Here is a 25,071-nt window from a genome sequence, read left to right on the forward strand (position 1 = left end):
TAAAAATTGATATGTAACCAAATTAATGTTACCTCTCGTAAAGGAATGATTACGCTACATAGATTGCCATCCTGGCTGGCAAAGCAGATATAATTTTCTGAGATGCACATTTTTCCATGAGTATTGAAGTGGCTGAATGGTACCCATAACAAACATTCATGTACTTCTTTCAAAGTCTCCTCTTTGGGCAGCCTAAAAAAGGCATTAAATTGCTCACTGTGGGCTCTGTTTTCCAAACCCCTGTAAGAAAGAAACAAAAGGGGGAGAGTGGCTCAAATGATGATTCTAAAGTATATGACATGCCTGTATTGATTAATTTAAATACACTGTAAATGAGACAGAGTAGCCAGGTGCAGTAGTGCATGCCTGTAATCCCAGCAATTTGGGAGGCCTAGGCAGGAGGATCACAAGTTCAAGGTTAGCCTCAGAAATTTAGAAAGACCCTAGGCAACTTACTGAGACCCTTTCTCAAAATAAAAATAAATAAATATAAAGGGCTGGGGATGTAGCTCAGTGGTGAAGCACCCCTGAGTTCATTCCCCAGTACTAAAAATAAAAATAAAACAAAGCAGACAGATTAAATACAAAATGCTGTATTCTTCAATGAATTCTGAAATGGAAAAAAGTATGATTCTTAACAAATACATTTCACTTCTTATTTTTTATAATTTATTTTATTAGAAGATTGATATGTGCACAAGTCTTAAACACATCTATTGTAGAGTGCTTTGCTGGAAGACTATCATTATATTATTATATATTCATAATATGTAATTTGACTAAAACCATTCTCAGCAGACAATAATTTACATATTTGGTCATCAGAAAATCAAGAGTTACCCATTTCAAACAACAGAAAATTTATGGCATCAAAATTCAGAGAGGAAGCTGGGTGTGGTGATGAACACCTGTAATCCCAGTGGCTTGGGAGGCTGAGACAGGAGGATTACGAGTTCAAAGCCAGCTTCAGCAATGGCGAGACACTAAGCAACTCAATGAGATCCTGCCTCTAAATAAAATACAAAATAGGACTGGGGATGTGGCTCAGTGGTTGAGTGCTCCTGAGTTCAATCCCCAGTACCTCCCCCCCCAAAAAAAAATATTTAGAGAGTAAGAATAGTCCTGAATAGTACTGAATTTAAGTACTAAAATTAAGTACTGAAATAGTACTGAAATTAAGTGAAATGGAAATTTAAACCAATGTTTAAAAATACCCCAAATAGAGGCAGGCTAAAACAACATTGCTTGTATAGGGTTGTGCACGGAATAGTAGTTAATAAATACAAATGACTTGTTAACTGATACATAAATATATAAATAAAAAAGCAACTGCTTTCAATAGTATAATTTTCCTAGGGGCACTAAATACTTGTGCTAAGCAGTAATGCCATCTGGAGTAATAAGTAAATTATGAAAGTTCTAACTCAAATCCAACCAAGTTAAAACTATATTCATCCTTCCCACATATACTATTTGAATATGGTATTTTAACATGTCTTCAAAATAATCTTGACAAATATGACCAGGAACCATGTTAATTTTTAAATTATGTAAATTGTAATTTGACAGGTTACTTCACTATTATTTAAAAGAATGATTGTGGTTCATTTATATGAACAGAAAGGGGTCTGTGACATATTATAGTAAGAGAAAAAACTATGTCACGTTCAGTCCCATTCATATATTTTTTTTCAAACTAAAAAAAATAATGCATTTGGGGCTGGGGTTGTGGCTCAACAGTAGAGCGCTTGCCTAGCATGTGTGAGGCCCTGTGTTTGATCCTCAACACCACGTAAATAAAATAAAGGTATTGTGTTTAAAAAACATAATGCATTAAAAGGACTGTATGGATGGGGCTGGGGTTGTGGCTCAGTGGTAGAGTGCTTGCCTAGCATGCATGACGCACTGGGTTCAAGCCTCAGCATCACTTAAAAATAAAATAAAGATATTGTAACCTCCTAAAACTAACTAACTAACTAACTAAAACAAAACAAAACAAAACAAAAAAATATATATATATATATATATATATGACTGGATGGATACACACTAAGAAATATTATTATGCTTCTGTGTTGTTAAAATTATAGAAGTAGTCACTGGTGGTGATACAGCTCAGTGATAGAGGTCTTGCCTACCATGTGTGAGGCCCTGGGTTCAATCCTCAGAATCACAATAATAAAATGATTAATTACAGAAGTAATACATATTTGTAAAAATAATAAGCAGAGTCAGTAAAGACATTCCATTTTAGAAAAAGTGATTTGGAGACTATAGCTATCAATTATTGTTCTTTTCAACTTTCTAGAAATAAAGATTTAGATATATAAGGTTTTTAATAGGTTCTTTTTTAATGTTTTTTTTTTTTTAGTTTTAGATGGACACAATAACTTTTTTTTTAATTTATTTTTTCTGTGGTGCTAAGGATCAAACTCAGTGCCTCACACATGGTAGGCAAGTGCTCTACCACTGAGCTACAACCCCAGCTCTTCAATAGGTTCTTAAAAATACACAGACAAAATGGATTTTACTATAGCTTATTTAAATACAAATTGATAATGAATAATTTATTAATAGAAGACCTTCTATAGAAAATTTCAAGGGAAACAAAATGGCTAAAAAGATCATTTATAGCAGCCAATCAAGGAAAAAACTAAAAAGCAAATGTCCAACTAAAATATAACATGAATAGGACTCTTAATCCTATAGAGTACTATTTATAAATCATGTACACTGAGACCTAATTTTGGCAATAAGGTATTAAAAAATTGACCTCTAATCTAATTTCCAGAAAGGCAAGCAGTCTTACAAAGAAATCTTTACGCATCTAGATTTTAGTAATGGTTTAGAAATATTCAAAAGAAACAACTGTACTTGATTAGGGATATTCTGATTTATACATATAACTTTGGCTTACGTTACTCTTATTCTTTCCCATACAGACTACCTTCATCTTCCTTTCTAGAAACTGGTTGCACAAGCTATTTCTTGAATCTCTCCCTTCCTCCTACGCTTTGGCAAGCTTCTTCCAGTCAACTGTTTGAGTATTGAGCAGGAATGAAAGGGCTCTATTCAGTATCAGCAAACTGAATCTACTGGCAAATAGCTATATGTCAGATACTTCTGATTTAGGCACTAATAATGATTATTATTTACCTATTGTTTTTTATTTTACAAAGTGCTTTCACAAATGTTTAATTCATTCCACATAAGTGCCCTCTAAGATAGAAAAGACAAGATGAGAAAACTGAGATCCTAAGTGTATGACTTATCTAAGAATTGCTCTATTTTTATACTAAAGCCCATGCATCACTAGCTACATTAACTTGCCTCTTCATTAAAAAAAATCATGCTATTGGGCTAGCTCAACTTGGAAAGTTGAGGCAGGAGGATCACAAGTTGTAGGTCAGGGTGGACAAGTTAGTGAGACTCTCAAAAGAAAAATTTTAAAAGGGCTGAAGATGTAGTGGTAGAAGGCTTGCCTAGCATGTCCTGTGTTCAATTCCAGTACTATGAAAATACTATGCTGTCTATAATATAAAAATGATTATTTAAAAAAATAAAAAACAATAAGTTTAACAACCAATTTCAGACCTGAAATCATCTAAACTCCTCACAGAGAAATTTGAAGTTAGACTAATCACATACACACAAATTTCTACATTTCTGAAACAGTCCAGAAAAATCCTGTCTAAATTTCAAAAATTAACTTCTATTCCTTATTTGGATTAAATTTCACAGAGAATGCAATAATTTGTGAAAATGCATATGAATAAACTCATACAAAAACATATCCATGATCAACTCCAAATCAAAATTATAATATAACAGTCAACTTTTAATGCTAATCAATGCTATTATTCTTACAAACAATACTTAAAGAAACGAATATTAAGCCTTGAGTACCTTTTGGTAATTTGTAGAGGATCATCAAGGATTGGGTCATTATCAAATGTTTCCTTATCGAAAAGTCTCTTTATGGCATAGTTTGCCAGTTGTTCCATAAGAAGATAGGTTTGGTTAATGTGCAAAAACATTGAAAAGTAGTGATTCTCCCCTTGAGAACATACATGAATACTCTCTGTCAGTATAACATTTGAAGTCTTTTCAAGTTTTGAGACTGCATCCCAGGAGATAATGAGTTTTACTGCAAATAAGAATTGTAAGTAGGCATGATTAAATTCTCAATATTAACTTATGCTCATAAATCAGGCCTTTTTAAATAATAACCACTTGAAAAATGCTATGAACAGCTAAAATATTTGAGTTCCAGATTAGTTAAAAACTTGAAACATCACCATGAATATGCAATAATTGGTGATTCTAGTAACAGATAATTTTAAAGAATTAAAATGCTTCTGATTTGATATTTCAATGCTTCTTTATATAATTACTTAATTATATAATCCCTGATGTAAAATCTGTACATATACTATACACAGTACTGTTTGATTTTTATTTGGGGCTACAAAGTGAGGGGTGGGTCATTAAGTACAATGGCTACTAGATTCATACTGAATGTTTAAAACAAGGATTAAAACATGGAATGAAGCAAGCAGGTAATTTATAACAAGGGAAAGAAAGTAGTTATAATGATGCCAGATTGCCATCATGATTTAATATTCATTCACTTCTCACAATATGTGAAGCTTTCTATAAACACTTCTAAAAGCTTCCTATATTAAGCAACCAGTCCTATAAGGATTCTTTCTCTAGATGAAGAGAACTTTTTGATGTACAGTTTAATTACCTTTAATGTCAATCTCATTACTTTTTATATAACCTAACACCACCACAGAGTTAACAGGTCAGCCAGCAAATTCAAAACCGTGATAATCAACAGAAACCACTTACTTTCTGATCCCAACAAAAAAGAATAGAAGCTCAGAAAATTGGTACTAAGATAGAGCCAACCCTGACAAGGAACCCGTCCTTTCCAATAACTACATGAATAATAGGTCACTAATTTCTCCTGCTCTGGTAAACCAAAAGATTTTTCAAACTTCAAAAGGGCTTCTCGAAATTTCTCAGGATCATCTTCTTTTGCAAAAGAATGTTTTCCCTCTTCAGCAATTAATCCCTAGAGGAGACAAAATATTTTCTTAAAAATTCATCATCATGTACAAAAAATAAACTTTATATGTTTGATTGAATACAACTGTTACATATCCATATAGTTACATACAATGTTATACACACACACACACACACACACTATATATATATATATATATATATATATAATTTCTTTTAGGATAGCGGTAAGCAGAATTTTTTAAATATATATGTTTATAATATATATATATATATATATATATATATATATATATATATATATATATTCCCCCCCCCACTTAGGACAGAGGTAAGCAGATTTTTTTTTTTTTGGTTTTGTACTAAGTTTTTTCTAATGCCTCAAGAAGCTACCACAAAAAAAGTATTAAGTGTTTTCATTGGGCTGGGGATGTGGCTCAAGCGGTAGTGCGCTTGCCTGGCATGCGTGCGGCCCGGTTCGATCCTCAGCACCACATACAAATAAAGATGTTGTGTCCGCCGAGAACTAAAAAATAAATATTAAAAAATTCTTTCTTTCTATCTCTCTCGCTCTCTCTTTAAAAAGAATATTACTGTGATTATATAGGAAAATGCCTTTTTTAAAAAAAAAGTTTTCATTTTCTTTTGAACAAAGGTTTTACTCAAACTGTAAACTCAAGAGATATTGAAATGAAAATATCTTTAAAAATACTTACATGAGCACCAATGACAAACCACTGGCTTTAAATTAATATTCCCTCTCTTTTCTGGTGGTGCTGGGAATGGAATCCTGGGCCTCATACTAGGCTAGTAAGTACTCTACCACTGAGGTATACCTCCAGCTCAGCTTTAGTTTTCCTAAGCATTATTCTGGCAATCGTACATGTGGTTCTACCAATCCTGAAAAGTGCTAGTAAAAGAATGACCTTCCAGCTGAGCATGGTGGCACATGCCTAGAATCTAAGCAGCTCCAGAGGCTGAGGCAAGAGGATTACGAGTTCAAAGCTAGCCTCAGCAAGTTAGCAAGGCCTTAAAAAACTCAGTGAGACTCTGTCTCTAAATAAAAAATACAAAAAAAAGAATGATCTTCCATATAACTTCTGATCCTCATAAAAGATGGTCAAAGGTTTTAGTATTCCATTTACAAAATGTATCTATACCACTTACTCGTATCTTTCCTTGTACAAAATTAGTAATATCTTCATTTGAATCAAACACAGATAAGGTCTTCATGATATTTTGTTCCAACCAATCCCAATGCTGGGTTATTTCTTCTCTGTTGGCTCCTGATTAATAACATAAGAGAATATGACTCAAGGGAAGTCACAACAAAATGGCTGTTGATATTTAGAAGCTTACTTTAAAAGGAATGTATCTGCTCACTTTCAGAAATGATAGTCATAAATGAATAAAGGTATTACATTTATTCTACTTCCTCTTTATATGTGGGCATGAATATATTTATCATTATAAATAGAAATAATATATAATGAAAGGGGAAAAATTAATTATAGCTCACACAAAAAAGATATAAAATTCTGTAAACAATATAACAGTAACTGATGCTTATTATCTTTTGAGGACATGTAAAATACCAGAAAATATACATACATAATTTAATCCTTGATCTTCAAATAACAACTAGCATATGTTGCCCATCTGTATGGCTGAAAACAGCATGCATATGATGATCCTAGGAACACTGTGTAAATGTGGATTTCAACTGTGGCCACTCAACTTATGAAACCTCTGTTCAGTTACCCCATATGTTAAATAACTTAGTAAACTTACAGCAATTTCATGAATGAGGTTAGAAAACCTGTAGCAAGGTTAAATTCATGTGACTTACTGAATCAGTGTTAGGTGACTTATTGAAAATCAGATTAAATATTAGTTCTAAATTGCTTTAGCAATGTCTATCAGTCTCCCCTTACTCCCATTTACCTTTAAGGTCTTCCCAGAATCAAGGATAATACAAATATCATTAAAAAAGAAGTATCTTGACCTCTTAGAATATTATTTTTTTGTTTTAGGGATTGAACCCAGGGGTGCTTTACCACTGAGCCACATCCCCAGTCCTTTTTATTTTTTATTTTGAAACAGGGCCTTGCTTAGTTGCTTAGGGCCTCACTAAGTTGCTAAGTCTGGTCTCAAACTTGCAATCCTCCTATCTAAACCTCCTGCATCATTGGGATTAGAGGCATGCACCCACACCCAGCTAGAAAATTTTATAATATATGGAGACTGACACAATAAAATAGTTATTGAAACTGCCAAATTGTTTATTTTCTAAAATTCAGTTAGAATTGCAATCATGTTACTAAAGTTGCCATACCAAGAAATGATCTATAAATAAGAGCCATGAGGAAATTTTAAAGCCTTTATTTTGATCTTTTATGTACGTGAAAGCTCACTCACAGGTAATTACTATATTTCTGCATCAGCTTAACTTGGGAGAATATGTTATATAATCATCCTTTATTTTTTTAAGTAGAAAGGACATTTGTTTCTAAATAATTTCAACCAATCAGATTTAGAGTTGAGGTTATAGAATTTTTGTAATGTCCTCGTTATTTAGTTCAAGTGGCATTCAATTTAAAAGAACCAGGAGACAAAAATTAATTATATGTTGTATATTCATACATATGACATGTCTAGAAATTCATATGCTTTTGTTTTTTAAAAGTATATCTATATTAGAAGAGAAGAGTAAAAGAAAAAAAGAAAAAAGGCAGTACTTCAACATAAAAAGGCTATAAATCTAGAAATCTGAGATTCTAATTTGGACCAGCAATACAAGAGCATCAAAAAACAAGAACAAACTGTCACTGTGGGTATTTAAAAACTTATTTTGACTTGTTTTATTAAAAAAATTATCACAATTCCTTTCCTACCCACAATATATATGTGGAAACATCTGAACTACCCCAGCATGAAAGAATATGTAGCAGGAAAGAATATTCACATTTTAAGGATATGATGCCTTTTTTGAGAAAGTAGGTGTATGAATAAAAAAAGGTTCAATTTTTCAGTCTTATACTTCTTTATGGGACAAGCTTTAAGTTTTGGGATCATATTTAACTTCACATTTTCCTCATTTGAGTTATTAGAAATGAAATATATGAAATAAATATTTCACGGGGAAGGTTCCTTCTTTCTAACAGTTGAATGAAGCAGAAATAAGTTGAAAAAATGAATCATCCAGCAGTAGTACTGACCAAAATCTGCTCAGAATCAGCACTGTTGGATCACATGCTTCTAGTTTCTTACATCACTGGATTTTTTTTCCTTTTTGCAGTGCTGGGGATTAACATCACTAGATTTAAAAATTCCTAATATTCTCTTATCCTTAAATAAACAGAGATCTTAATACTTTCCCAAAGCAGATTTGCACACTTAACTAATTTCTAAATCTCAAAACAACTGAGGAGTAGAAATAAATTTGAACATTCAGTGTTTTTAGTATCCTTACTCAATTTGAGTAATACATTTTAAAAATCATACTCACCACATGCAATTGACAAGTAAACTTGAGAATCTGGTGTCTGGTGTAAGATGCGAAATGGAGCTACTTTAGCAGTAGAGTCCAAGACTGAATCAAGAGTCCCAACCAGAAGCCCTGTTGTAATAGAAAGATTGCTGAAACTAAATGTTCCAAGAGACAAATAAAATCAATACCACTTCATGTGACAAAAGGAATGAATTTGTTTTTCAACTTTTCTAGCCCAAAGAGCCTTTTAATAATGTTTTTAAAGAAAAAAAATATATTTGGGATGAAAAGATTATCATGTGCTAATATGAGTAGTGTTTGAGAAAAATATCTTTCAATTAGTGAGTAAGTTCAGTTCAATTGTTCAATTCTCACAATGTATCTGCAGCATTTATATACACCTCCTCCACAAGGTTGTTTGTATAATAGGTAAGAATATAAAATTGGGCACCACAGACTACCTGTATATGAATCCTGCCTCTGTCACTTACTTGTGTCCACTTGAGTACCTGCATTTATCCACAATTATAAAATAAGGAGAGTAAAAAAAGAACCTACCACAAATGGTTGCTGTAAATATTAAGTGAATTATTACATATAAAGCACTTAGGACAATGCTTAGTACACAGCAAAGCACTTAATATTAGTTAAATGTATTATTATTTAAGGAAAACTTAAATATTTAAGACAAAACCTCGATTAACAATACTTTAATGAAGGGATTTTCTTTTTAACATTTTGTAATTCCTCTATTTGAAATTCAAGGCTCTCACTCAATTAGTCCAACTTTAATTATCTAATTATATTTCCTGCTACTTCCTAGAACAAAGTTTGATATTTTCTTAAACTAATAGCTAATTTTCCCCCTAGGGTCTTTGCTAAACAATTATCTTTTTACTAAGTAATGCTAACAAAATTCTTCTATTCAAGTCCAGCTAATCCAAATTCTATATTTTCTTTAAGACACACTTCCCACATGAAATCTTCATTAGCAACCCCAAGCACTAATGCTTTCCTTTTCTCTGAACACTTATAACACTTCAGTTCCACATTACATAACCTAGCGTTAGGTAATTAGACTGGTTATTACAACTACTATCTAAGTTGTATAATTATTTGTTTCTCCTTATCTAGATTATTAGGTCTGTCTGGGGACAATAACCATGTTTTCTACCTCTGGGTCTGTATCCTTAACTTTCAACATATGCTGGGCACAATAAGGACATAGTTTGTTCACTTAATTGTGAACAAAGTTAAGCAAAGTTAATGGGATGGCCTTGACATATTAAATCTACTTTCTTTCCCAGAAGCTTTGATTTTTGGATTTTGATTTTACTCCATGAGGTATTTCCCTTTAATTTAGCATACAGATTTTTGAAAAAATATATAAATCAGGCTTTGGGCTCTTTTCCCACTTAAGCAGAGTTAAGATTTCAAGTAAACTTTAAATGAGAATATATGTAGGTTGATAGATGTGAGATAGAAAGTTATTATAAGCATAGAGGAAAGTAAATTACAGGATTAGAAGATAAACAAAGAGATAAAGGGGAAATTTGACTCAGCTAAAAAGATCAGAAAGAGTGGATGTAGGAATAGATTTTTAAAAAAGTGAAAATGGATCACAAATATAGCATACTATGAGTTAGAAATCTGACAGAGTATTTTGAGAATGGGAAAAAAGTATCAAGAGAGAAAACACTTGAAATGGTAACATATAGATGATATAGAAAAGAAGTTATGTGATAATAAAAAGTTAGGATATGGGCCGGAGATGTAGCTCAATGCTATAGCTCTGGCCCAGCATACAGAAGGCCCTGGGTTGAATCCTCAGCACTGCAAAAAGAAAAGAAAAAAAGAAAGTGAAATTATGAACTGAAAATTTTGTTTATAAAACAGAAATCAGAAGACCCAAACAAGAATTATAGAAAAGGAAGATTTGGGGAAGAGAGAACAGGAATGAGGAGGCAGGACAGAGGAAATGATGATACTTCAATTAATGATGAGAGAATTATTGAAGGATTTGGGGATAAAAGAAAAAATAACCTTATCACTTTCAGTGGTTAAGTAGTGACTGAGAGAAACTGGAGATTTGATCAAGGAAAAAACAAATGGGACTTAACATATATGGACAGTGTCCTAAGAGAAAGTGTTTGAAATGGAGTGTCAAGAAATGGAGAAAAGGAGAATGTTCTCAACAAGAAGGCAAGAGAATGAAAACATTAAAAAGTAAGATAAAAGAGTGACAATGAAAGAAAGCTAAAAGAGGTAAATGTCTCCAGGTTGAAAAATAGAACCAAGTGTGTATAAATAAATGTGTATATAAATATATAGACAAAATTGTCAATATAAAGGAATTATAATTTCAAATTAAAGCTGGACAGTTTTAGCTGTTGATAATTTTCTCTTCCAAGAATTTAAATTCTAAAAAAAGGTTTCAAAAAGAAAATTTCAAATTTATAAGGAAAACCATTTATTTATTTATTTTACATGATTTGTAACAAAACTAGCTCACGGAAAGACGCCAGGCACCCAGCCAGACCGGAGGAGGAAGTCCGGACCCAACCCAAGTGCTAGCCCGGAGGAAGCCCATCAACCCTTAAAACCCATCAAAGGGGGTGTGGCTACCAGCACGGTTCTGCGGCTGATCCAGGTACCTGGTTTCCAACTCCCCCACCCTTACTGCCATAACTCAAAATATTTCCCACAAGCTTTTGGGGGTTGTAGCTATCAACGCAAAACAACAACTGTACAGACACCTGGTTTCGACCTCAGAGACTAGAGTAGGGAAGACACAGGTGGAAGCTCATTTCCTTTCACACTGGCTATACACACCACCCTGAATACAGAGGCTCAAGCTAGGAATAGACAACGCCACCTACTGGAAGCTAGGAAAACAGTGCTCTGAGAGACTTTTTTTTTCTCCTCTTTCTTTCTCTCTTTTCTTCTCTCTCTTCCACAACTTCAGCGTATGTGAAACCAAGAACTGTGCATGAACAACCAAATTACCAAAGTAATATAATATAGAGGAATTGCATATACCCCACCTTCCCCCCATTTTTTTCTTGATTTCTATCTTACTTTCCTTTTCCTTCTCTTATTTCTCTTTTCTTCCTTGTTATTTTTTCATTTGTATTCTCTCGATCCCACTTTCAATCTCCTAACTTTTGCTATCTATACATAGGGTAACTATCTAAATAGATAGGAGGTTGAGTCTACACATTCTTCCATAAATTACCAGTCTAGTGGTTAGAGTTCTCCAAAGGTGCTAAGTTAGTTTAACCTCATACCCTCACTCCTTTCCCTCTAAGTATAACATCCTTCATCTGAAATTAAGTTTTCTATATGCCACCATATATGGTATGCCTTTTTATGAAAATAATGAATATATTCTTAAGTAATAATTAAAACCAATATCTATAGTCCTAGAATCCAACTATAAATGTATTAATAATGAAAACTTGTGCTTAGATAATGTACTGTTGATATTGAGAACTGTTAACATTGTCTTTTTCCACAAAAGAGGGATTTTGGAGCTATACAAGAACAATACTAATATGTAAGGGGAAAAACATTAGCACAACAGTTTCACAAAGCTAGAAAGAATCATGAGCAGTATGAAAAGACAAGGAAAGAAAGGACCACAAACAATACAGGTCAATTCAACATTAGATGAGGTAATAGCTGCAGCTGATGGAATGTCAGACAAAGAGTTCAGGATATACATGCTTCAGATGATCTGGAGTCTCAAGGAAGACATTATACAGAAAATTCAGACAATAAAAAATCACTTTGCCAATGAATTACATAAACAAATCCAAGAAGCAAAAGATCAACTCTATAGGGAGATAGAGGATATAAAAAACAAACAGAAATCCTGGAAATGCAGGAAACAATAAACCAAATTAAAAACTCAAATGAGAGTATTACCAGCAGAGTAGAACACTTAGAAGATAGAACTTCAGACAATGAAGACAAAGTTTTTCAACTTGAAAAGAACATAGCTCAGCGAGAATGTTAAGAAATCATGAGCAGAACACCCAAGAATTATGGGATAACATCAAGAAACCAAACCTAAGAGTTACTGGATTACAAGAGGGTACAGAGGTCCAAACTAAGGGAATAAGCAATCCATTCAATGAAATATTACTAGAAAACTTCCCAGACTTAAAGAATGAAAAAGAAATCCAAATACTAGAAGCCTACAGGACACTGAATGTACAAAATCATAAGAGATCCACACCAAGACACATAATAATGAAGACGCCCAACGTACAGAATAAGGAGAGAATCTTAAAAGCCACAAGAGAGAGGAAGCAGATTACATTTAGGGGTAAACCAATCAGGATAACTGCTGATCTTTCAACACAGACTCTGAAAGCTATCAAACGCTGAAAGAAAAAGGGTTCCAACCAAGAATCATGTATCCAGCGAAATTAAGCTTCAGGATTGAAGATGAAATAAAAATCTTCCATGATAAACAAAAGTTAAAAGAATTTGCAGCTAGAAAACCAGCTCTTCACAACATCCTTGGCAAAACACTACAGGAAGTGGAAATGGAAAATAACAATGAAAACCAACAGCAAAAGGTAGTACAGTAAAGGAAAAACTAAACATAGAGGAAAAACAAATCATGTTAAGTAACATACATAACCAAATATGGCTGGAAATACAAACCATATCTCAATAGTAACCCTAAATGTTAATGGCTTAAATGCACCAATCAAAAGACATAGGCTAGTAGAATGGATTAAAAAAATATCCAACAATATGCTGCCTATAGGAGACTCATCTGATAGGAAAAGACATACACAGACTGAAGGTGAAAGGTTGGGAAAAATCATATCACTCATATGGACCCCGGAAGCAAGCAGGAGTGTCCATACTTGTATCAAATAAAATAGACTTCAAGCCAAAGTTAATCAAAAGGGATAAACAAGGACACTACATACTGCTCAAGGGAACCATACACCAACAAGACTTGACGATCATTAATATATATGTCCCAAACAGTGGTGAAGCTATGTTCATCAAACAAACTCTTCTCAAGTTCAAGAGTCTAATAGACCACAACACAATAATCATGGGAGATTTTAACACACTTCTCTCACCACTGGACAGATCTTCCAAACAAAAGTTGAATAAAGAAACCACAGAGCTCAATAATACAATTAATAATTTAGACTTAATTGATATATACAGAATATACCACCCAACATCAAGCGGATACACTTTCTTCTCAGCAGCACATGGATCCTTCTCAAAAATAGACCATATATTATGTCACAGGGCAAATCTTAGCAATTACAAAGGAGTTGAGATACTATCATGCATTTTATCTGATCATAATGGAATGAAATTGGAAATCAATAATAAAATGAGAAAGGAAAAATCCTACATCACATGGAGATTAAACAATATGCTACTGAATGAACAAAGGGTTACAGAAAACATCAAAGAGGAAATTAAAAAATTCTTAGAGGTAAATGAAAACTCAGACACAACATATCGAAATCTTTGGGACACTATGAAAGCAGTACTAAGAGGAAAATTCATTTAATGGAGTTCATTCTTTAAAAGAAGGAAAAGCCAACAAATAAATGACCTCATACTACACCTCGAAGCCTTAGAAAAAGAAGAACAAATCAGCAGCAAATACAGTAGAAGGCAAGAAATAATTAAAATTAGAGCTGAAATCAATGAAATCGAAACAGAAGAAACAATCGAAAAAATTGACAAAACTAAAAGTTGGTTCTTTGAAAAAATAAATAAGATTGATAGACCACTAGCCACGCTAACAAAGAGAAGAAGACAGAGAACCCAAATTACTAGCTTACGGTATGAAAAAGGCCACATCACAACAGACAATTCAGAAATACAGAAGATAATTAGAAATTATTTTGAAACCCTATACTCTAACAAAATAGAAGATAGTGATGGCATCGATAAATTCCTTGAGACATGAACTACCCAGATTGAGTCAGGAAGATATAAACAACCTAAACAGACCAATATCAAGTGAGGAAATAGAAGAAGCCATCAAAAGACTACCAACCAAGAAAAGCCCAGGACTGGATGGATATACAGCAGAGTTTTACAAGAACTTTAAAGGAGAACTAATACCAATACTCCATAATCTATTTCAGGAGATAGAAAAAGAGGAAGAACTTCCAAATTCATTCTATGAGGCCAATATCAGACCTCAAAGAAAGAAAACTACAGACCAATATCCCTAATGAATTTAGATGCAAAAATCCTCAATAAAATTCTAGCAAATCGTATACAAAAACATATCAAAAAGATCATGCACCATGATCAAGTAGGATTCATCCCTGGGATGCAAGGCTGGTTCAATATACGGAAATCAATAAACGTTATTCACCACATCAATAGACTTAAAGATAAGAACCATATGATCATCTCGATAGACGCAGAAAAAGCATTCAACAAAGTACAGCATCCCTTTATGTTCAAAACGTTAGAAAAACTAGGGATAACAGGAACTTACCTCAAAATTGTAAAAGCTATATATGCAAAGCCTCAGGCTAGCATCATTCTAAATGGAAAAAAAACTGAAGGCATTCCCTCTAAAATCTGGAACAAGACAGGGATGCCCTCTCTCACCACTTCTATTCAATATAGTTCTCGAAATACTGGCCAGAGCAATTAGACAGACAAAGAAATTAAAGGCATAAAAATAGGAAAAGAAGAACTTAAATTATCACTATTTGCGGATGATATGATCCTATACCTAGAAGACACAAAAGGGTCTACAAAGAAACTACTAGAGCTAATAAATGAATTCAGCAAAGTGGCAGGATATAAAATCAACACGCATAAATCTAAGGCATTCCTGTATATCAGTGACAAATCTTCTGAACTGGAAATGAGGAAAACCACCCCATTCACAATATCCTCAAAAAAAATAAAATACTTGGGAATCAACCTAACAAAAGAGGTGAAAGATTTATACAATGAAAACTACAGAACCCTAAAGAGAGAAATAGAAGAAGATCTTAGAAGATGGAAAAATATACCCTGTTCATGGATAGGCAGAACTAACATCATCAAAATGGCGATATTACCAAAAGTTCTCTATAGGTTCAATGCAATGCCAATCAAAATCCCAATGGCATTTCTTGTAGACATAGATAAAGCAATCATGAAATTCATATGGAAAAATAAAAGACCCAGAATAGCAAAAGCAATTCTAAGCAGGAAGTGTGAATCAGAAGGTGTAGTGATACCAGATTTCAAACTGTACTACAAAGCAATAGTAACAAAAACAGCATAGTACTGGTACCAAAACAGGCGGGTGGACCAATGGTATAGAATAGAGGACACAAAAACCAATCCACAAAATTACAACTATCTTATATTCGATAAAGGGGCTAAAAGCATGCAATGGAGGAAGGATAGCATCTTCAACAAATGGTGCTGGGAAAACTGGAAATCCATATGCAACAAAATGAAACTGAATCCCCTCCTCTTGCCATGCACAAAAGTCAACTCAAAATGGATCAAGGACCTTGATATCAAATCAGAGACTATGCATCTGATAGAAAAAAAGGTTGGCTCCAATCTACATATTGTGGGGTCGGGCTCCAAATTTCTTAATAGGACACCCATAACACAAGAGTTAATATCAAGAATCAACAAATGGGACTTACTTAAACTAAAAAGTTCTTTCACAGCAAGAGAAACAATAAGAGAGGTAAACAGGGAGCCTACATCATGGGAACAAATTTTTACTCTTCACACTTCAGATAGAGCCCTAATATCCAGAGTATACAAAGAACTCAAAAAATTAAACAATAAGAAAACAAATAATCCAATCAACAAATGGGCCAAAGACCAGAGGAGGACATACAATCAATCAACAAGTACATGAAAAAATGCTCACCATCTCTAGCAGTCAGAGAAACACAAATCAAAACCACCCTAAGATACCATCTCACTCCAGTAAGATTGGTAGTCATTATGAAGTCAAACAACAATAAGTGCTGGCAAGGATATGGGGAAAAGGGTACTCTTGTACATTGCTGGTGGGACTGCAAATTGGTGCGGCCAAGATGGAAAGCAGTATGGAGATTCCTGGGAAAGTTGGGAATGGAACCACCATTTGACCCAGCTATTGCCCTTCTTGGACTATTCCCTGAAGACCTTAAAAGAGCATACTACAGGGATACTGCCACATCGATGTTCATAGCAGCACAATTCACAACAGCTAGACTGTGGAACCAACCCCGATGCCCCTCAATAGATGAATGGATAAAAAAAAGTGGCATTTATACACAATGGAGTACTACGCAGCACTAAGAAATGACAAAATCATGGAATTTGCAGGGAAATGGATGGCACTAGAGCAGATTATGCTAAGTGAAGCTAGCCAATCCCTAAAAAACAAATGCCAAATGTCTTCTTTGATATAATGAGAGCAACTAAGAATAGAGCAGGGAGGAAGAGCAGGAGGAAAAGATTAACATTAAACAGAGTCATGAGGTGGGAGGGAAAGTGAGAGAGAAGGGAAATTGCATGGAAATGGAAGGAGACCCTCATTGTTATACAAAATTATATATAAGAGGTTGTGAGGGGGATGGGAAAAACAAGGAGAGAAATGAATTACAGTAGATGGGGTAGAGAGAGAAGATGGGAGGGGAGGGGAGGGGGGATAGTAGAGGATAGGAAAGGTAGCAGAATACAACAGTTACTATTATGGCATTATGTAAAAATGTGGATGTGTAACCGATGTGATTCTGCAATCTTTGTAATGTTTTGAATAACCAATAAAAAAAAACTAGCTCACACCTATTTCTGTATTCACACATACTGTAAAAAGTAGTATTAGAAGAATAGGAGAAAAAACAAAGGGGTAAATAAAAATTTGGCTCAGGTGAAAGACAACAGTGGCAGTGTGGAAGTGTGAGGAGGCATGGAATCATTCCTGAGTGATATAACAATTAGTACTCTGATAAGTTTTGAGACTGAGGATAAGGTGGTCAAAATCACTGGCAAGAAAGGCCATTTTTTTGCAGCAGAAATGTTTACAAGATTATATGGGCATTAGACTATGTAAAAAAGGAAAATGTTCAGTTTTTGTATGTGCATGAAAGTAGGCAGTTAATATAAACTATGCAACAAATAATTTGGAAGCTAGCATAAGAATACATTTCCAGTCACTCAGGGAACACTTCCAGCTCATTAAGCTGTAATCATCATCAACTCTCTGCAAGTCATTCAGGAATTAATATGTGCCAATGTTGTTATAAAAGTACAAGAAGATATGCAGACAACATTGGGTTGCTTTTCCATATACAGAGAGGTTTATCATCTAACAACCTGATTATTCAAGGTCACGAACCAGCCTGCACCTGGGAAATCCTATGGCTATACTGAATTGGGAAGAGTATAGATACCTTCTGTCCACTGCATAACAGAACAAGAGATTTTAAAAATATCAATTTAAATCAGCCTTTGACTATAACTAAGTAAGGTAGCAATCAATGCTCTAGATCCTGGTAAAGGTCTATGAAACTTTGGTAGCATCTTGCCATTACAAGTGACACTCATTGTTATGACTGGAATATGAGGGGTCCTCCAAAAGCTCCTGTGTTAACACAGAAATATTAAGAAGTAACATGATTAGATTATGAGAGCTATAACTTAATCACACCATCCTAGTTTGAATGGTAACTGTGGGCAGTTGGGCTGGAGAAGATGTGTCATGGGGACATGTCCTGAAAGGGTGAATCTCCCTATGGCCCCTTCCACCTACCCCTCTCTGCTTCCTAACCCTGCCATAAGCTGAGTAGCTTTCCTCCACTGGACCCTTCCCCCATAATGCTTTGCCTCATTTGGGGGCCAGAGCAATTGAGTCAAAGGACCAAGACCTCTGAAACTGTAGCCCCCAAATAAACCTTCCCTCCTTTAATTTATCCTTGTCAGGTATTTTGGTCAGAGACACAAAATCTGACTAAAACCACAACCTTCTTGAGGAAACTCACCCCTATAATTGATGTGAAATATGTTTTATTAAATGTCACAGAAACATAATAAAAATACAGGTTCTATGTTTCTTTAAAAAATTGGCACTTTTTTTTTTTTTTACAAACAATGATTATTGTTCAAGCACCATTTTTTAGGCTGGATAAAGAACTGTAGACTTTGGAGAAGAAAAATATGCCAACAGTTCATGTAATCCAACCTTCATCACATTCATTTCTTCTACAGCATCCCTGACAGAAAGTCTAGCTTTATCTTTGAGTAACTCCAGACTTTACATTTCCCAAGGCAGCCTATGACACTGGTGAGAATTTCTATTAATTAGAAAATCCTTTCAAAAATATGGAAATATTTACATATCAAAATATGATAACTTCTAGGGCTTATGATTTATGCATAGGGCCCAGTGCTGAGAAGGATCCTGTACATGGCTTAATGCTCTACTGTCTTGAAATTCTTAATTTTTGTGTGTGTGTGTGGTACTGGGGATTGAGCCCAAGGGGAGTTCTACTACTAAGCTACAACTCCTGCATATTTTATTTTATGAGACAGGGTCTTACTAAGTTTCACCATACTGACCTTAAACTTGCAATTTTCCTGATTCAGCATCTTAAGTAGCTGGGATTACAGGTGTATGCCACCATGCCTGACAAAAGTCTTAATTTTTGAACAAGGAGATTTAATTTTCATTTTGCAGTGGGCCTCACACATTAGCTAGCCAGGCCTGATTAGAAAGTTTTCTCTAGGTATTGAGATCATGGGTGATCAATACTTTTTGTATTTATACATATTTTTTGAAAATTTTACAATAGATACTTTTTAACACTTAAGATAGAAAAACAAAGCCAGCCATGTTTACTTGTCAAAATAAATAAATAAAAAGGAAAAGGAAGGCTTTTGTTAAGATAATAAAATTCTTTTTCGTTGCAACCTCAGGATAATACAAAACATACTCTATTGAATGTAATAGGTCTTCAAATATTATGAATATAGATATCCTATTTTCTCTTATTCTTTTCTTCTAGTGTACAATATACCAGGCTCTTTCAACTGATTATGAGATTGTCCAATTATTTCTTACACTATTCTCTTAATGTACTTGTTTGTCAAAGGTTCTTTTAAAATGTGTCATTCAAACCTGAATATCAGATAAGGTCTGAACAAAAACAGGTGTTTTATACTGTGGGCTCCATAGTTCTTCTAATACAGTCTAAGATTATTATACTAGATTTATTGGCCACTACCTCATATTATCATACTAAAACTGTGATCAGAGATACTTTGACCCTTTTGATAAACATAAGCACCAACCTAGGTATTCTGACCTGTTCTGTCAACTTTTTATGAAAAACTAAAATGCAGTTTACATGTAATCATTTAAATTTCATCTTACCAATTTCAGCTGAACATTCCAATTTGTCCAGCTCTTTTTTATTTTTTTTTAAATATTTACTTTTTAGTTGTAGTTGAACACAATACAATATTTATTTATTTTTATGTGGTGCTGAGGATCGAACCCAGTGCCTTGCACATGCTAGACGAGCACTCTACCACTGAGCCACAACCCCAGCCCTATCCAGCTTTCTGAATCTTGATTTTTTATCTTCCAAGATAGTGATTATCAACCTAAACTAGAAAACGGAATCATTTGGAGGAGTTTTTAAAACTTAAGTTTTAAAAATACTGAAGCCCCAAAATTCTAATTTAATTGATATGAGGTAGGACCTGTATATACTATTTTTTCCTTAATTTTGTATTACAAAATTTTCAAACATAAAAATTTAATTACATGGTAGACTTCTATGTACCTATCACCTGCTTTAATAACACTTTCATTTATCCCTTCTGGAGTATTTTAAATAAAACCTCAGACATAATATCATTTCATCCATAAATACTCTAATTTGGTTTAAAAGGCCCTCAGATAAATCTACCATGCAGCCAGTGTTACTATTCTATGGCAGAATACAATTCTATGGAATTAATTGTCCACTTTACTCTGGGACATTTGCAAATTTGTAAACATTTCTTTTGTGCTGGAGACCAATGATAATGATGAACAAGAAGGACCAAGAGCTTAGTATTGAAGCAGACACCATTTAAAAACCATAGCTTGAAAAAAATCGGTAAAAAATCAAATAAAAACAAAAGTAGAAGAAAAAAACAGTCACAGCTTGAAGATGCTGTGTTCACTGTCAATGTGCTACTTTAGTACACAAACTAAAGTGTAATTTAGTTTGACAAGTGGCTCTTTCTAGATTGAGGGCACAGTGTAAAACAATACTGCTGCAGATGCAAAGGAGTCATGTAAATGAACTTCCTAAGTACAAACAAGATTTATTTCATTCTAAGGAAAATGTTCAATTACAAATTTTGGCTATAGTAATAACTGCTAGAACCTTACAGCAGATAAAATTTATCTCGTCATAAGTTTTCATGCTTACAAAGTCAAACCAGTACTCCTTTACTGAATTTTTATAATCTCAACTTCATTAAATATTAATGAACACACTAATTAGTCATCTGCCAATACACTTAGTAAGAAATATAATCAAATAAGAGAAAGTAGTGCACTCAACAGAGGTTATGAGTTTTCCTGATTCTATTACTTTTGATACCAGATCTAAGTCTTTAAAACAGGACTGTGAATGTTTATTTAAAATAATCCAATAGCCACAGTTGACATTTTGGAAGCTGCCAACTTTATACTAAGAGCTTTGGAAAACAGTTAATAAAAATAATTTTTTTTCATCCTGTTTTCCATCTCCTGGCATTATTTTAAAGGCATTTACTTGAAAACTGGAGTAAACACACACACACACACACACACACACACACACACACACACACACACACTTCCTTAACTGAAATAATATTTGTTCATTAAAGGATTTAGAATTTTTTTTTAGGGAAGCAACTAGTGACCTTTAGTTACTAAGAGGCAACTGAAGAAAACTGAAAACTACAATGTTTTATAGGAAAAATAAAGAAGAAATGAATGGTCCATCAATCCTAGTTACATAACTTCTTAATATTAAAATGTAAGTAAATTGTTACTGTCTTTGCTTACAGCAAGGCCTTACACTTCAAGATTTATGCACCAATGTACAAAAATAGTAACCCTCAGAAAATTAAAGAAAACACAACACCTGAATTTCTAAGTGCAAAGCAAAATGTATGGAAGCAAATGAATAAACTTACATACAGTGTACTGCTTTGCAACATGATTTAGAAGAACTTAATCAGACCATAATTTTGATTAGTTTAAAATAAGAGGACAACTAAGATAATAATAGAATCCAGAAGAAGTGATTATTGAGTGTGGGATGTAGCTCAATAATTAGTGTTAGAGAGCTTGCCTCACATGTGTAAGGCCCTGGGTTCAAGCCTCAGCACCACACACACACACAAAGTGTGATTATCTCTTGCGTTTAAACTTCACTTCTTTGCACTAGAGTAAGGGAGAAAAAACAATAATGTAGATTTGGGTTGAAAGACTTGAGAAAACCAAGAAAAAAGGTTTATATATTAGGTCCCTTTAATTCTCTAGCTCAGGTCTTTCTCTGGTATAAATATGGATGTGACTCTTCAACAGCCCTTTTCTAGTTGTCATGTGCATTATATCTTGAGTCTGTATTTTCAACCTCAAATAAACCAATCTGGAATACTTGCTGTGCTCCCAACAACTGTTGTCTTTTGCTTTTGTACTATCATGTTATTCCTCCCACTTAGAATGTCCTCCCCCATTCTCTCTACAAATCACTTCCCAGATATTGTTAGTACTAATAGATGGATGATTTAATTAAAAAAATCCAAACTAGTTTTTGGCGAGAGGTTCCACAGATGCCATGCTGGAATTCTGCCACCTGTATACCTTTATGTCAGTGCTGGGGAATGAACTCAGGGCCTCCCACAAGCATTCTACTACTGAGCTAAATCCCCAGGCCCACCTTTTGTTATTAATCACATTTTTTAAAAAGTTGTTGATAGATCTTTATTTTATTCATTTGTTTATATGTGGTACTGAGAATTCAACCCAGTGCCACACATATGCTAGGCAAGCACTCTACCACTGAGCCACAGCCCCAACCCCATTAGTCAGTTTTTAGAAAATTTTTGAATCTTTTAATAGGACCTTAGCACTCATTATACTTGAGTTGGCTTTGGAAAACTGCTTTGGAGGTTTCTAACATTTCCTTATTCATGCATAATCCCCACCACCAAGAGAAAACAACCCAAGGCTCATATTATTATTGACTACTCTAATAATAATATATTTATGTACTTGCTTATCAACTGTCTGTCCTATAATAAACTCTGAAAAAATAGATGTTTTACTCATACCCAGAAAAAAATGGCCAGCTACCACTCTATTGCTCTGCATCCCTTCACAGCAAAATTCCTAGAATTACCTGTATTTACTCTGTTCCCAAATATGTGTTTGGTTCATATACTATAGTGTCTCTGGTATCCACTCATAGGTTACCTTAGGAGGCCTTCCCAGATATATTTATATAAAACACCACTCCATCCCATCTCTATCAGGATAACTTATTCTCTTCTTCATTTTGCTTAACTCCACCAGTCATATCATATGTCATATCACAAACATATGCCTCCCTCAACAAGAATGATACACCCATTGGAGAAGGGATTTTGTTTTCTTCATTGCTTTGTCTTCAGTACCTAAAACGGTCCTTGACTTTTAGAAGGAATTTAGTAAGTACCTGCTAAATGAACATATTGCATTACTTCTTTTACTTATATAGCAATATGGCAAAAGGAAGAAAATTAGGCAAACTTTCTAAGATAAAGGCAATATAAAATCTGTGATAGCTTATAGCAATGTGCCTTTTATTCTTATTTTCAGCTTACTTTATAACCATAGTTCTTCCACAACTATCCACAAAGTAGTATGAGGCTTTCATCACTTGGACGGGTATTTCTTCTTCAAGTACTGTTTTGAAAAATACTAATAGGGTAACCAAAGTTATGTGTATTCTTTATTACCATTCAGCAAAACAAATAATGCTTACACTTGTAGAAGTACTGTTTGAGTACTTCTAGGTTTGAACAATATGATCAAAAGGAAATGCTGTCTTGATATTCTAATTCTTGTACATTATCTTGATTTGTAAAATATATATGCACATGCATAAATAGTACAGTACCAAAATTCTTCAATGATTAACTATCACAATTTTGAGTTTGCAGTGATATTCTTACATCTTGGACCTACTCAATGTAACTCCAAATTAATTTCTATATACAACATGAGAAAAATAATTACTAGAGACAATACCATGCATAAACACACACACACACACACACACACCCTGCTTCCAGCCATAAAATGGCACTAAAAATCTTATAATTTTATTAATATATAAATGAATGTCAAATAGTTGCTTATAGGTGTCAAAACTCACTGGGCCAATATAACAATGGTCTGGAGGTAGAGAAGACAATGTTATCCTTATTTTGCAGGTGAAGAAACTAAACTTTCATAAAACAATCACAGCTGTGTTAGCGTTTCATCACTATGACCAAAATGCCTGATGTAAACAATGTAAAAGAAGACAATTTTATTTTAGCTCAGTTTCAAAGGGGGTTTATAAGTAGGCAGTCAATAACCCTTCCATTACTACCAAGGAAGTATGACTGTATTGATCATCCTTCATTTCTCAAAACCTCCTGTAAGCCTGTCCTTTTTCATTCAAATAGATCTTAAAGATATTTTTTCTTATTACTGGAATCAAGGCCATCCCAGAGAGGGAGAGGAGCACAGTATGATTTGCCCTCTTTTGATGTTACCTTTGGAATTTTCTTTTTAACAATTCAACTGGAAGCTAATATCCATAAATGCACAAATGTACTACCAAATTCAATGACTTCACTTACCCCATAAGCCTGCTTCTTTTATTTTCTTTGATTAATATTTTTAAAATATTAAAGAATCTTTAATATTTTTATGATCTCTTTTCAGCCGTGTCTATGGTTTAGATATGAAGTTTCAAAGACTCATGTGTTGTAGGCTTGGTCTCCAGTACAGCAATGTTCAGAGGTGGGGCTTTTAGGAAATGAAAGGTTTCAGTCCATGATTGCCTGGCTCCAAGGAAGAAACATCATAGTAGAAGGATGTGATAGAGAAAAGCTGTTCTGCCCATGGCAGCCAGGAAGCACTAGGGTGTAAATCACAAGAAATTACTCTTCCAGGGCACTGCCCAAATGACCTAATTCCTCCATCTATGTCTCTTGTCCTACAGTTTCCATCACAACAGTCCATTCAAATTATTAATCCATCAAGTGGATTAATCTACTGATCAGGTTAGAACCCTCATGAACCTTTCATTTCCTAAAAGCCCCACCTCAAACCTCAAGAGTTAAAGTCATAACTATGTAGACTATGTGCAAAAGGTTTGTGGAGGAGTAAGAGATTTATAATGTAATCAGAAAACTAATCAATTAGATTTCATTCTGACTTTAAAAAAGGCTAAAAAGTAGTGATACTAACCATTCTTCATTTCTCAAAGTTTCCTATAAGGCTG

At 34.0% G+C, this 25,071-nt stretch overlaps 1 protein-coding gene across 1 annotated transcript in view; it reads right to left on the reverse strand.

The window, feature by feature from the left end:
- Nucleotides 1–25,071, reverse strand: part of Tbc1d8b (TBC1 domain family member 8B) — a 70,393-nt gene that overhangs the window by 40,155 nt on the left and 5,167 nt on the right. Inside the window, exons 2-6 of the mRNA XM_005323385.5 lie at nt 8,543–8,653; nt 6,202–6,320; nt 4,855–5,080; nt 3,907–4,147; nt 33–240 (exon numbers count right to left, since the gene is read on the reverse strand). Of these exons, the coding sequence (XP_005323442.1) occupies nt 33–240; nt 3,907–4,147; nt 4,855–5,080; nt 6,202–6,320; nt 8,543–8,653 (905 nt within the window). The remainder of the gene's footprint in view (nt 1–32; nt 241–3,906; nt 4,148–4,854; nt 5,081–6,201; nt 6,321–8,542; nt 8,654–25,071) is intronic.

This window comes from Ictidomys tridecemlineatus, chromosome X, assembly GCF_052094955.1.
Source record: "Ictidomys tridecemlineatus isolate mIctTri1 chromosome X, mIctTri1.hap1, whole genome shotgun sequence".
Lineage (NCBI taxonomy): Eukaryota > Metazoa > Chordata > Mammalia > Rodentia > Sciuridae > Ictidomys > Ictidomys tridecemlineatus.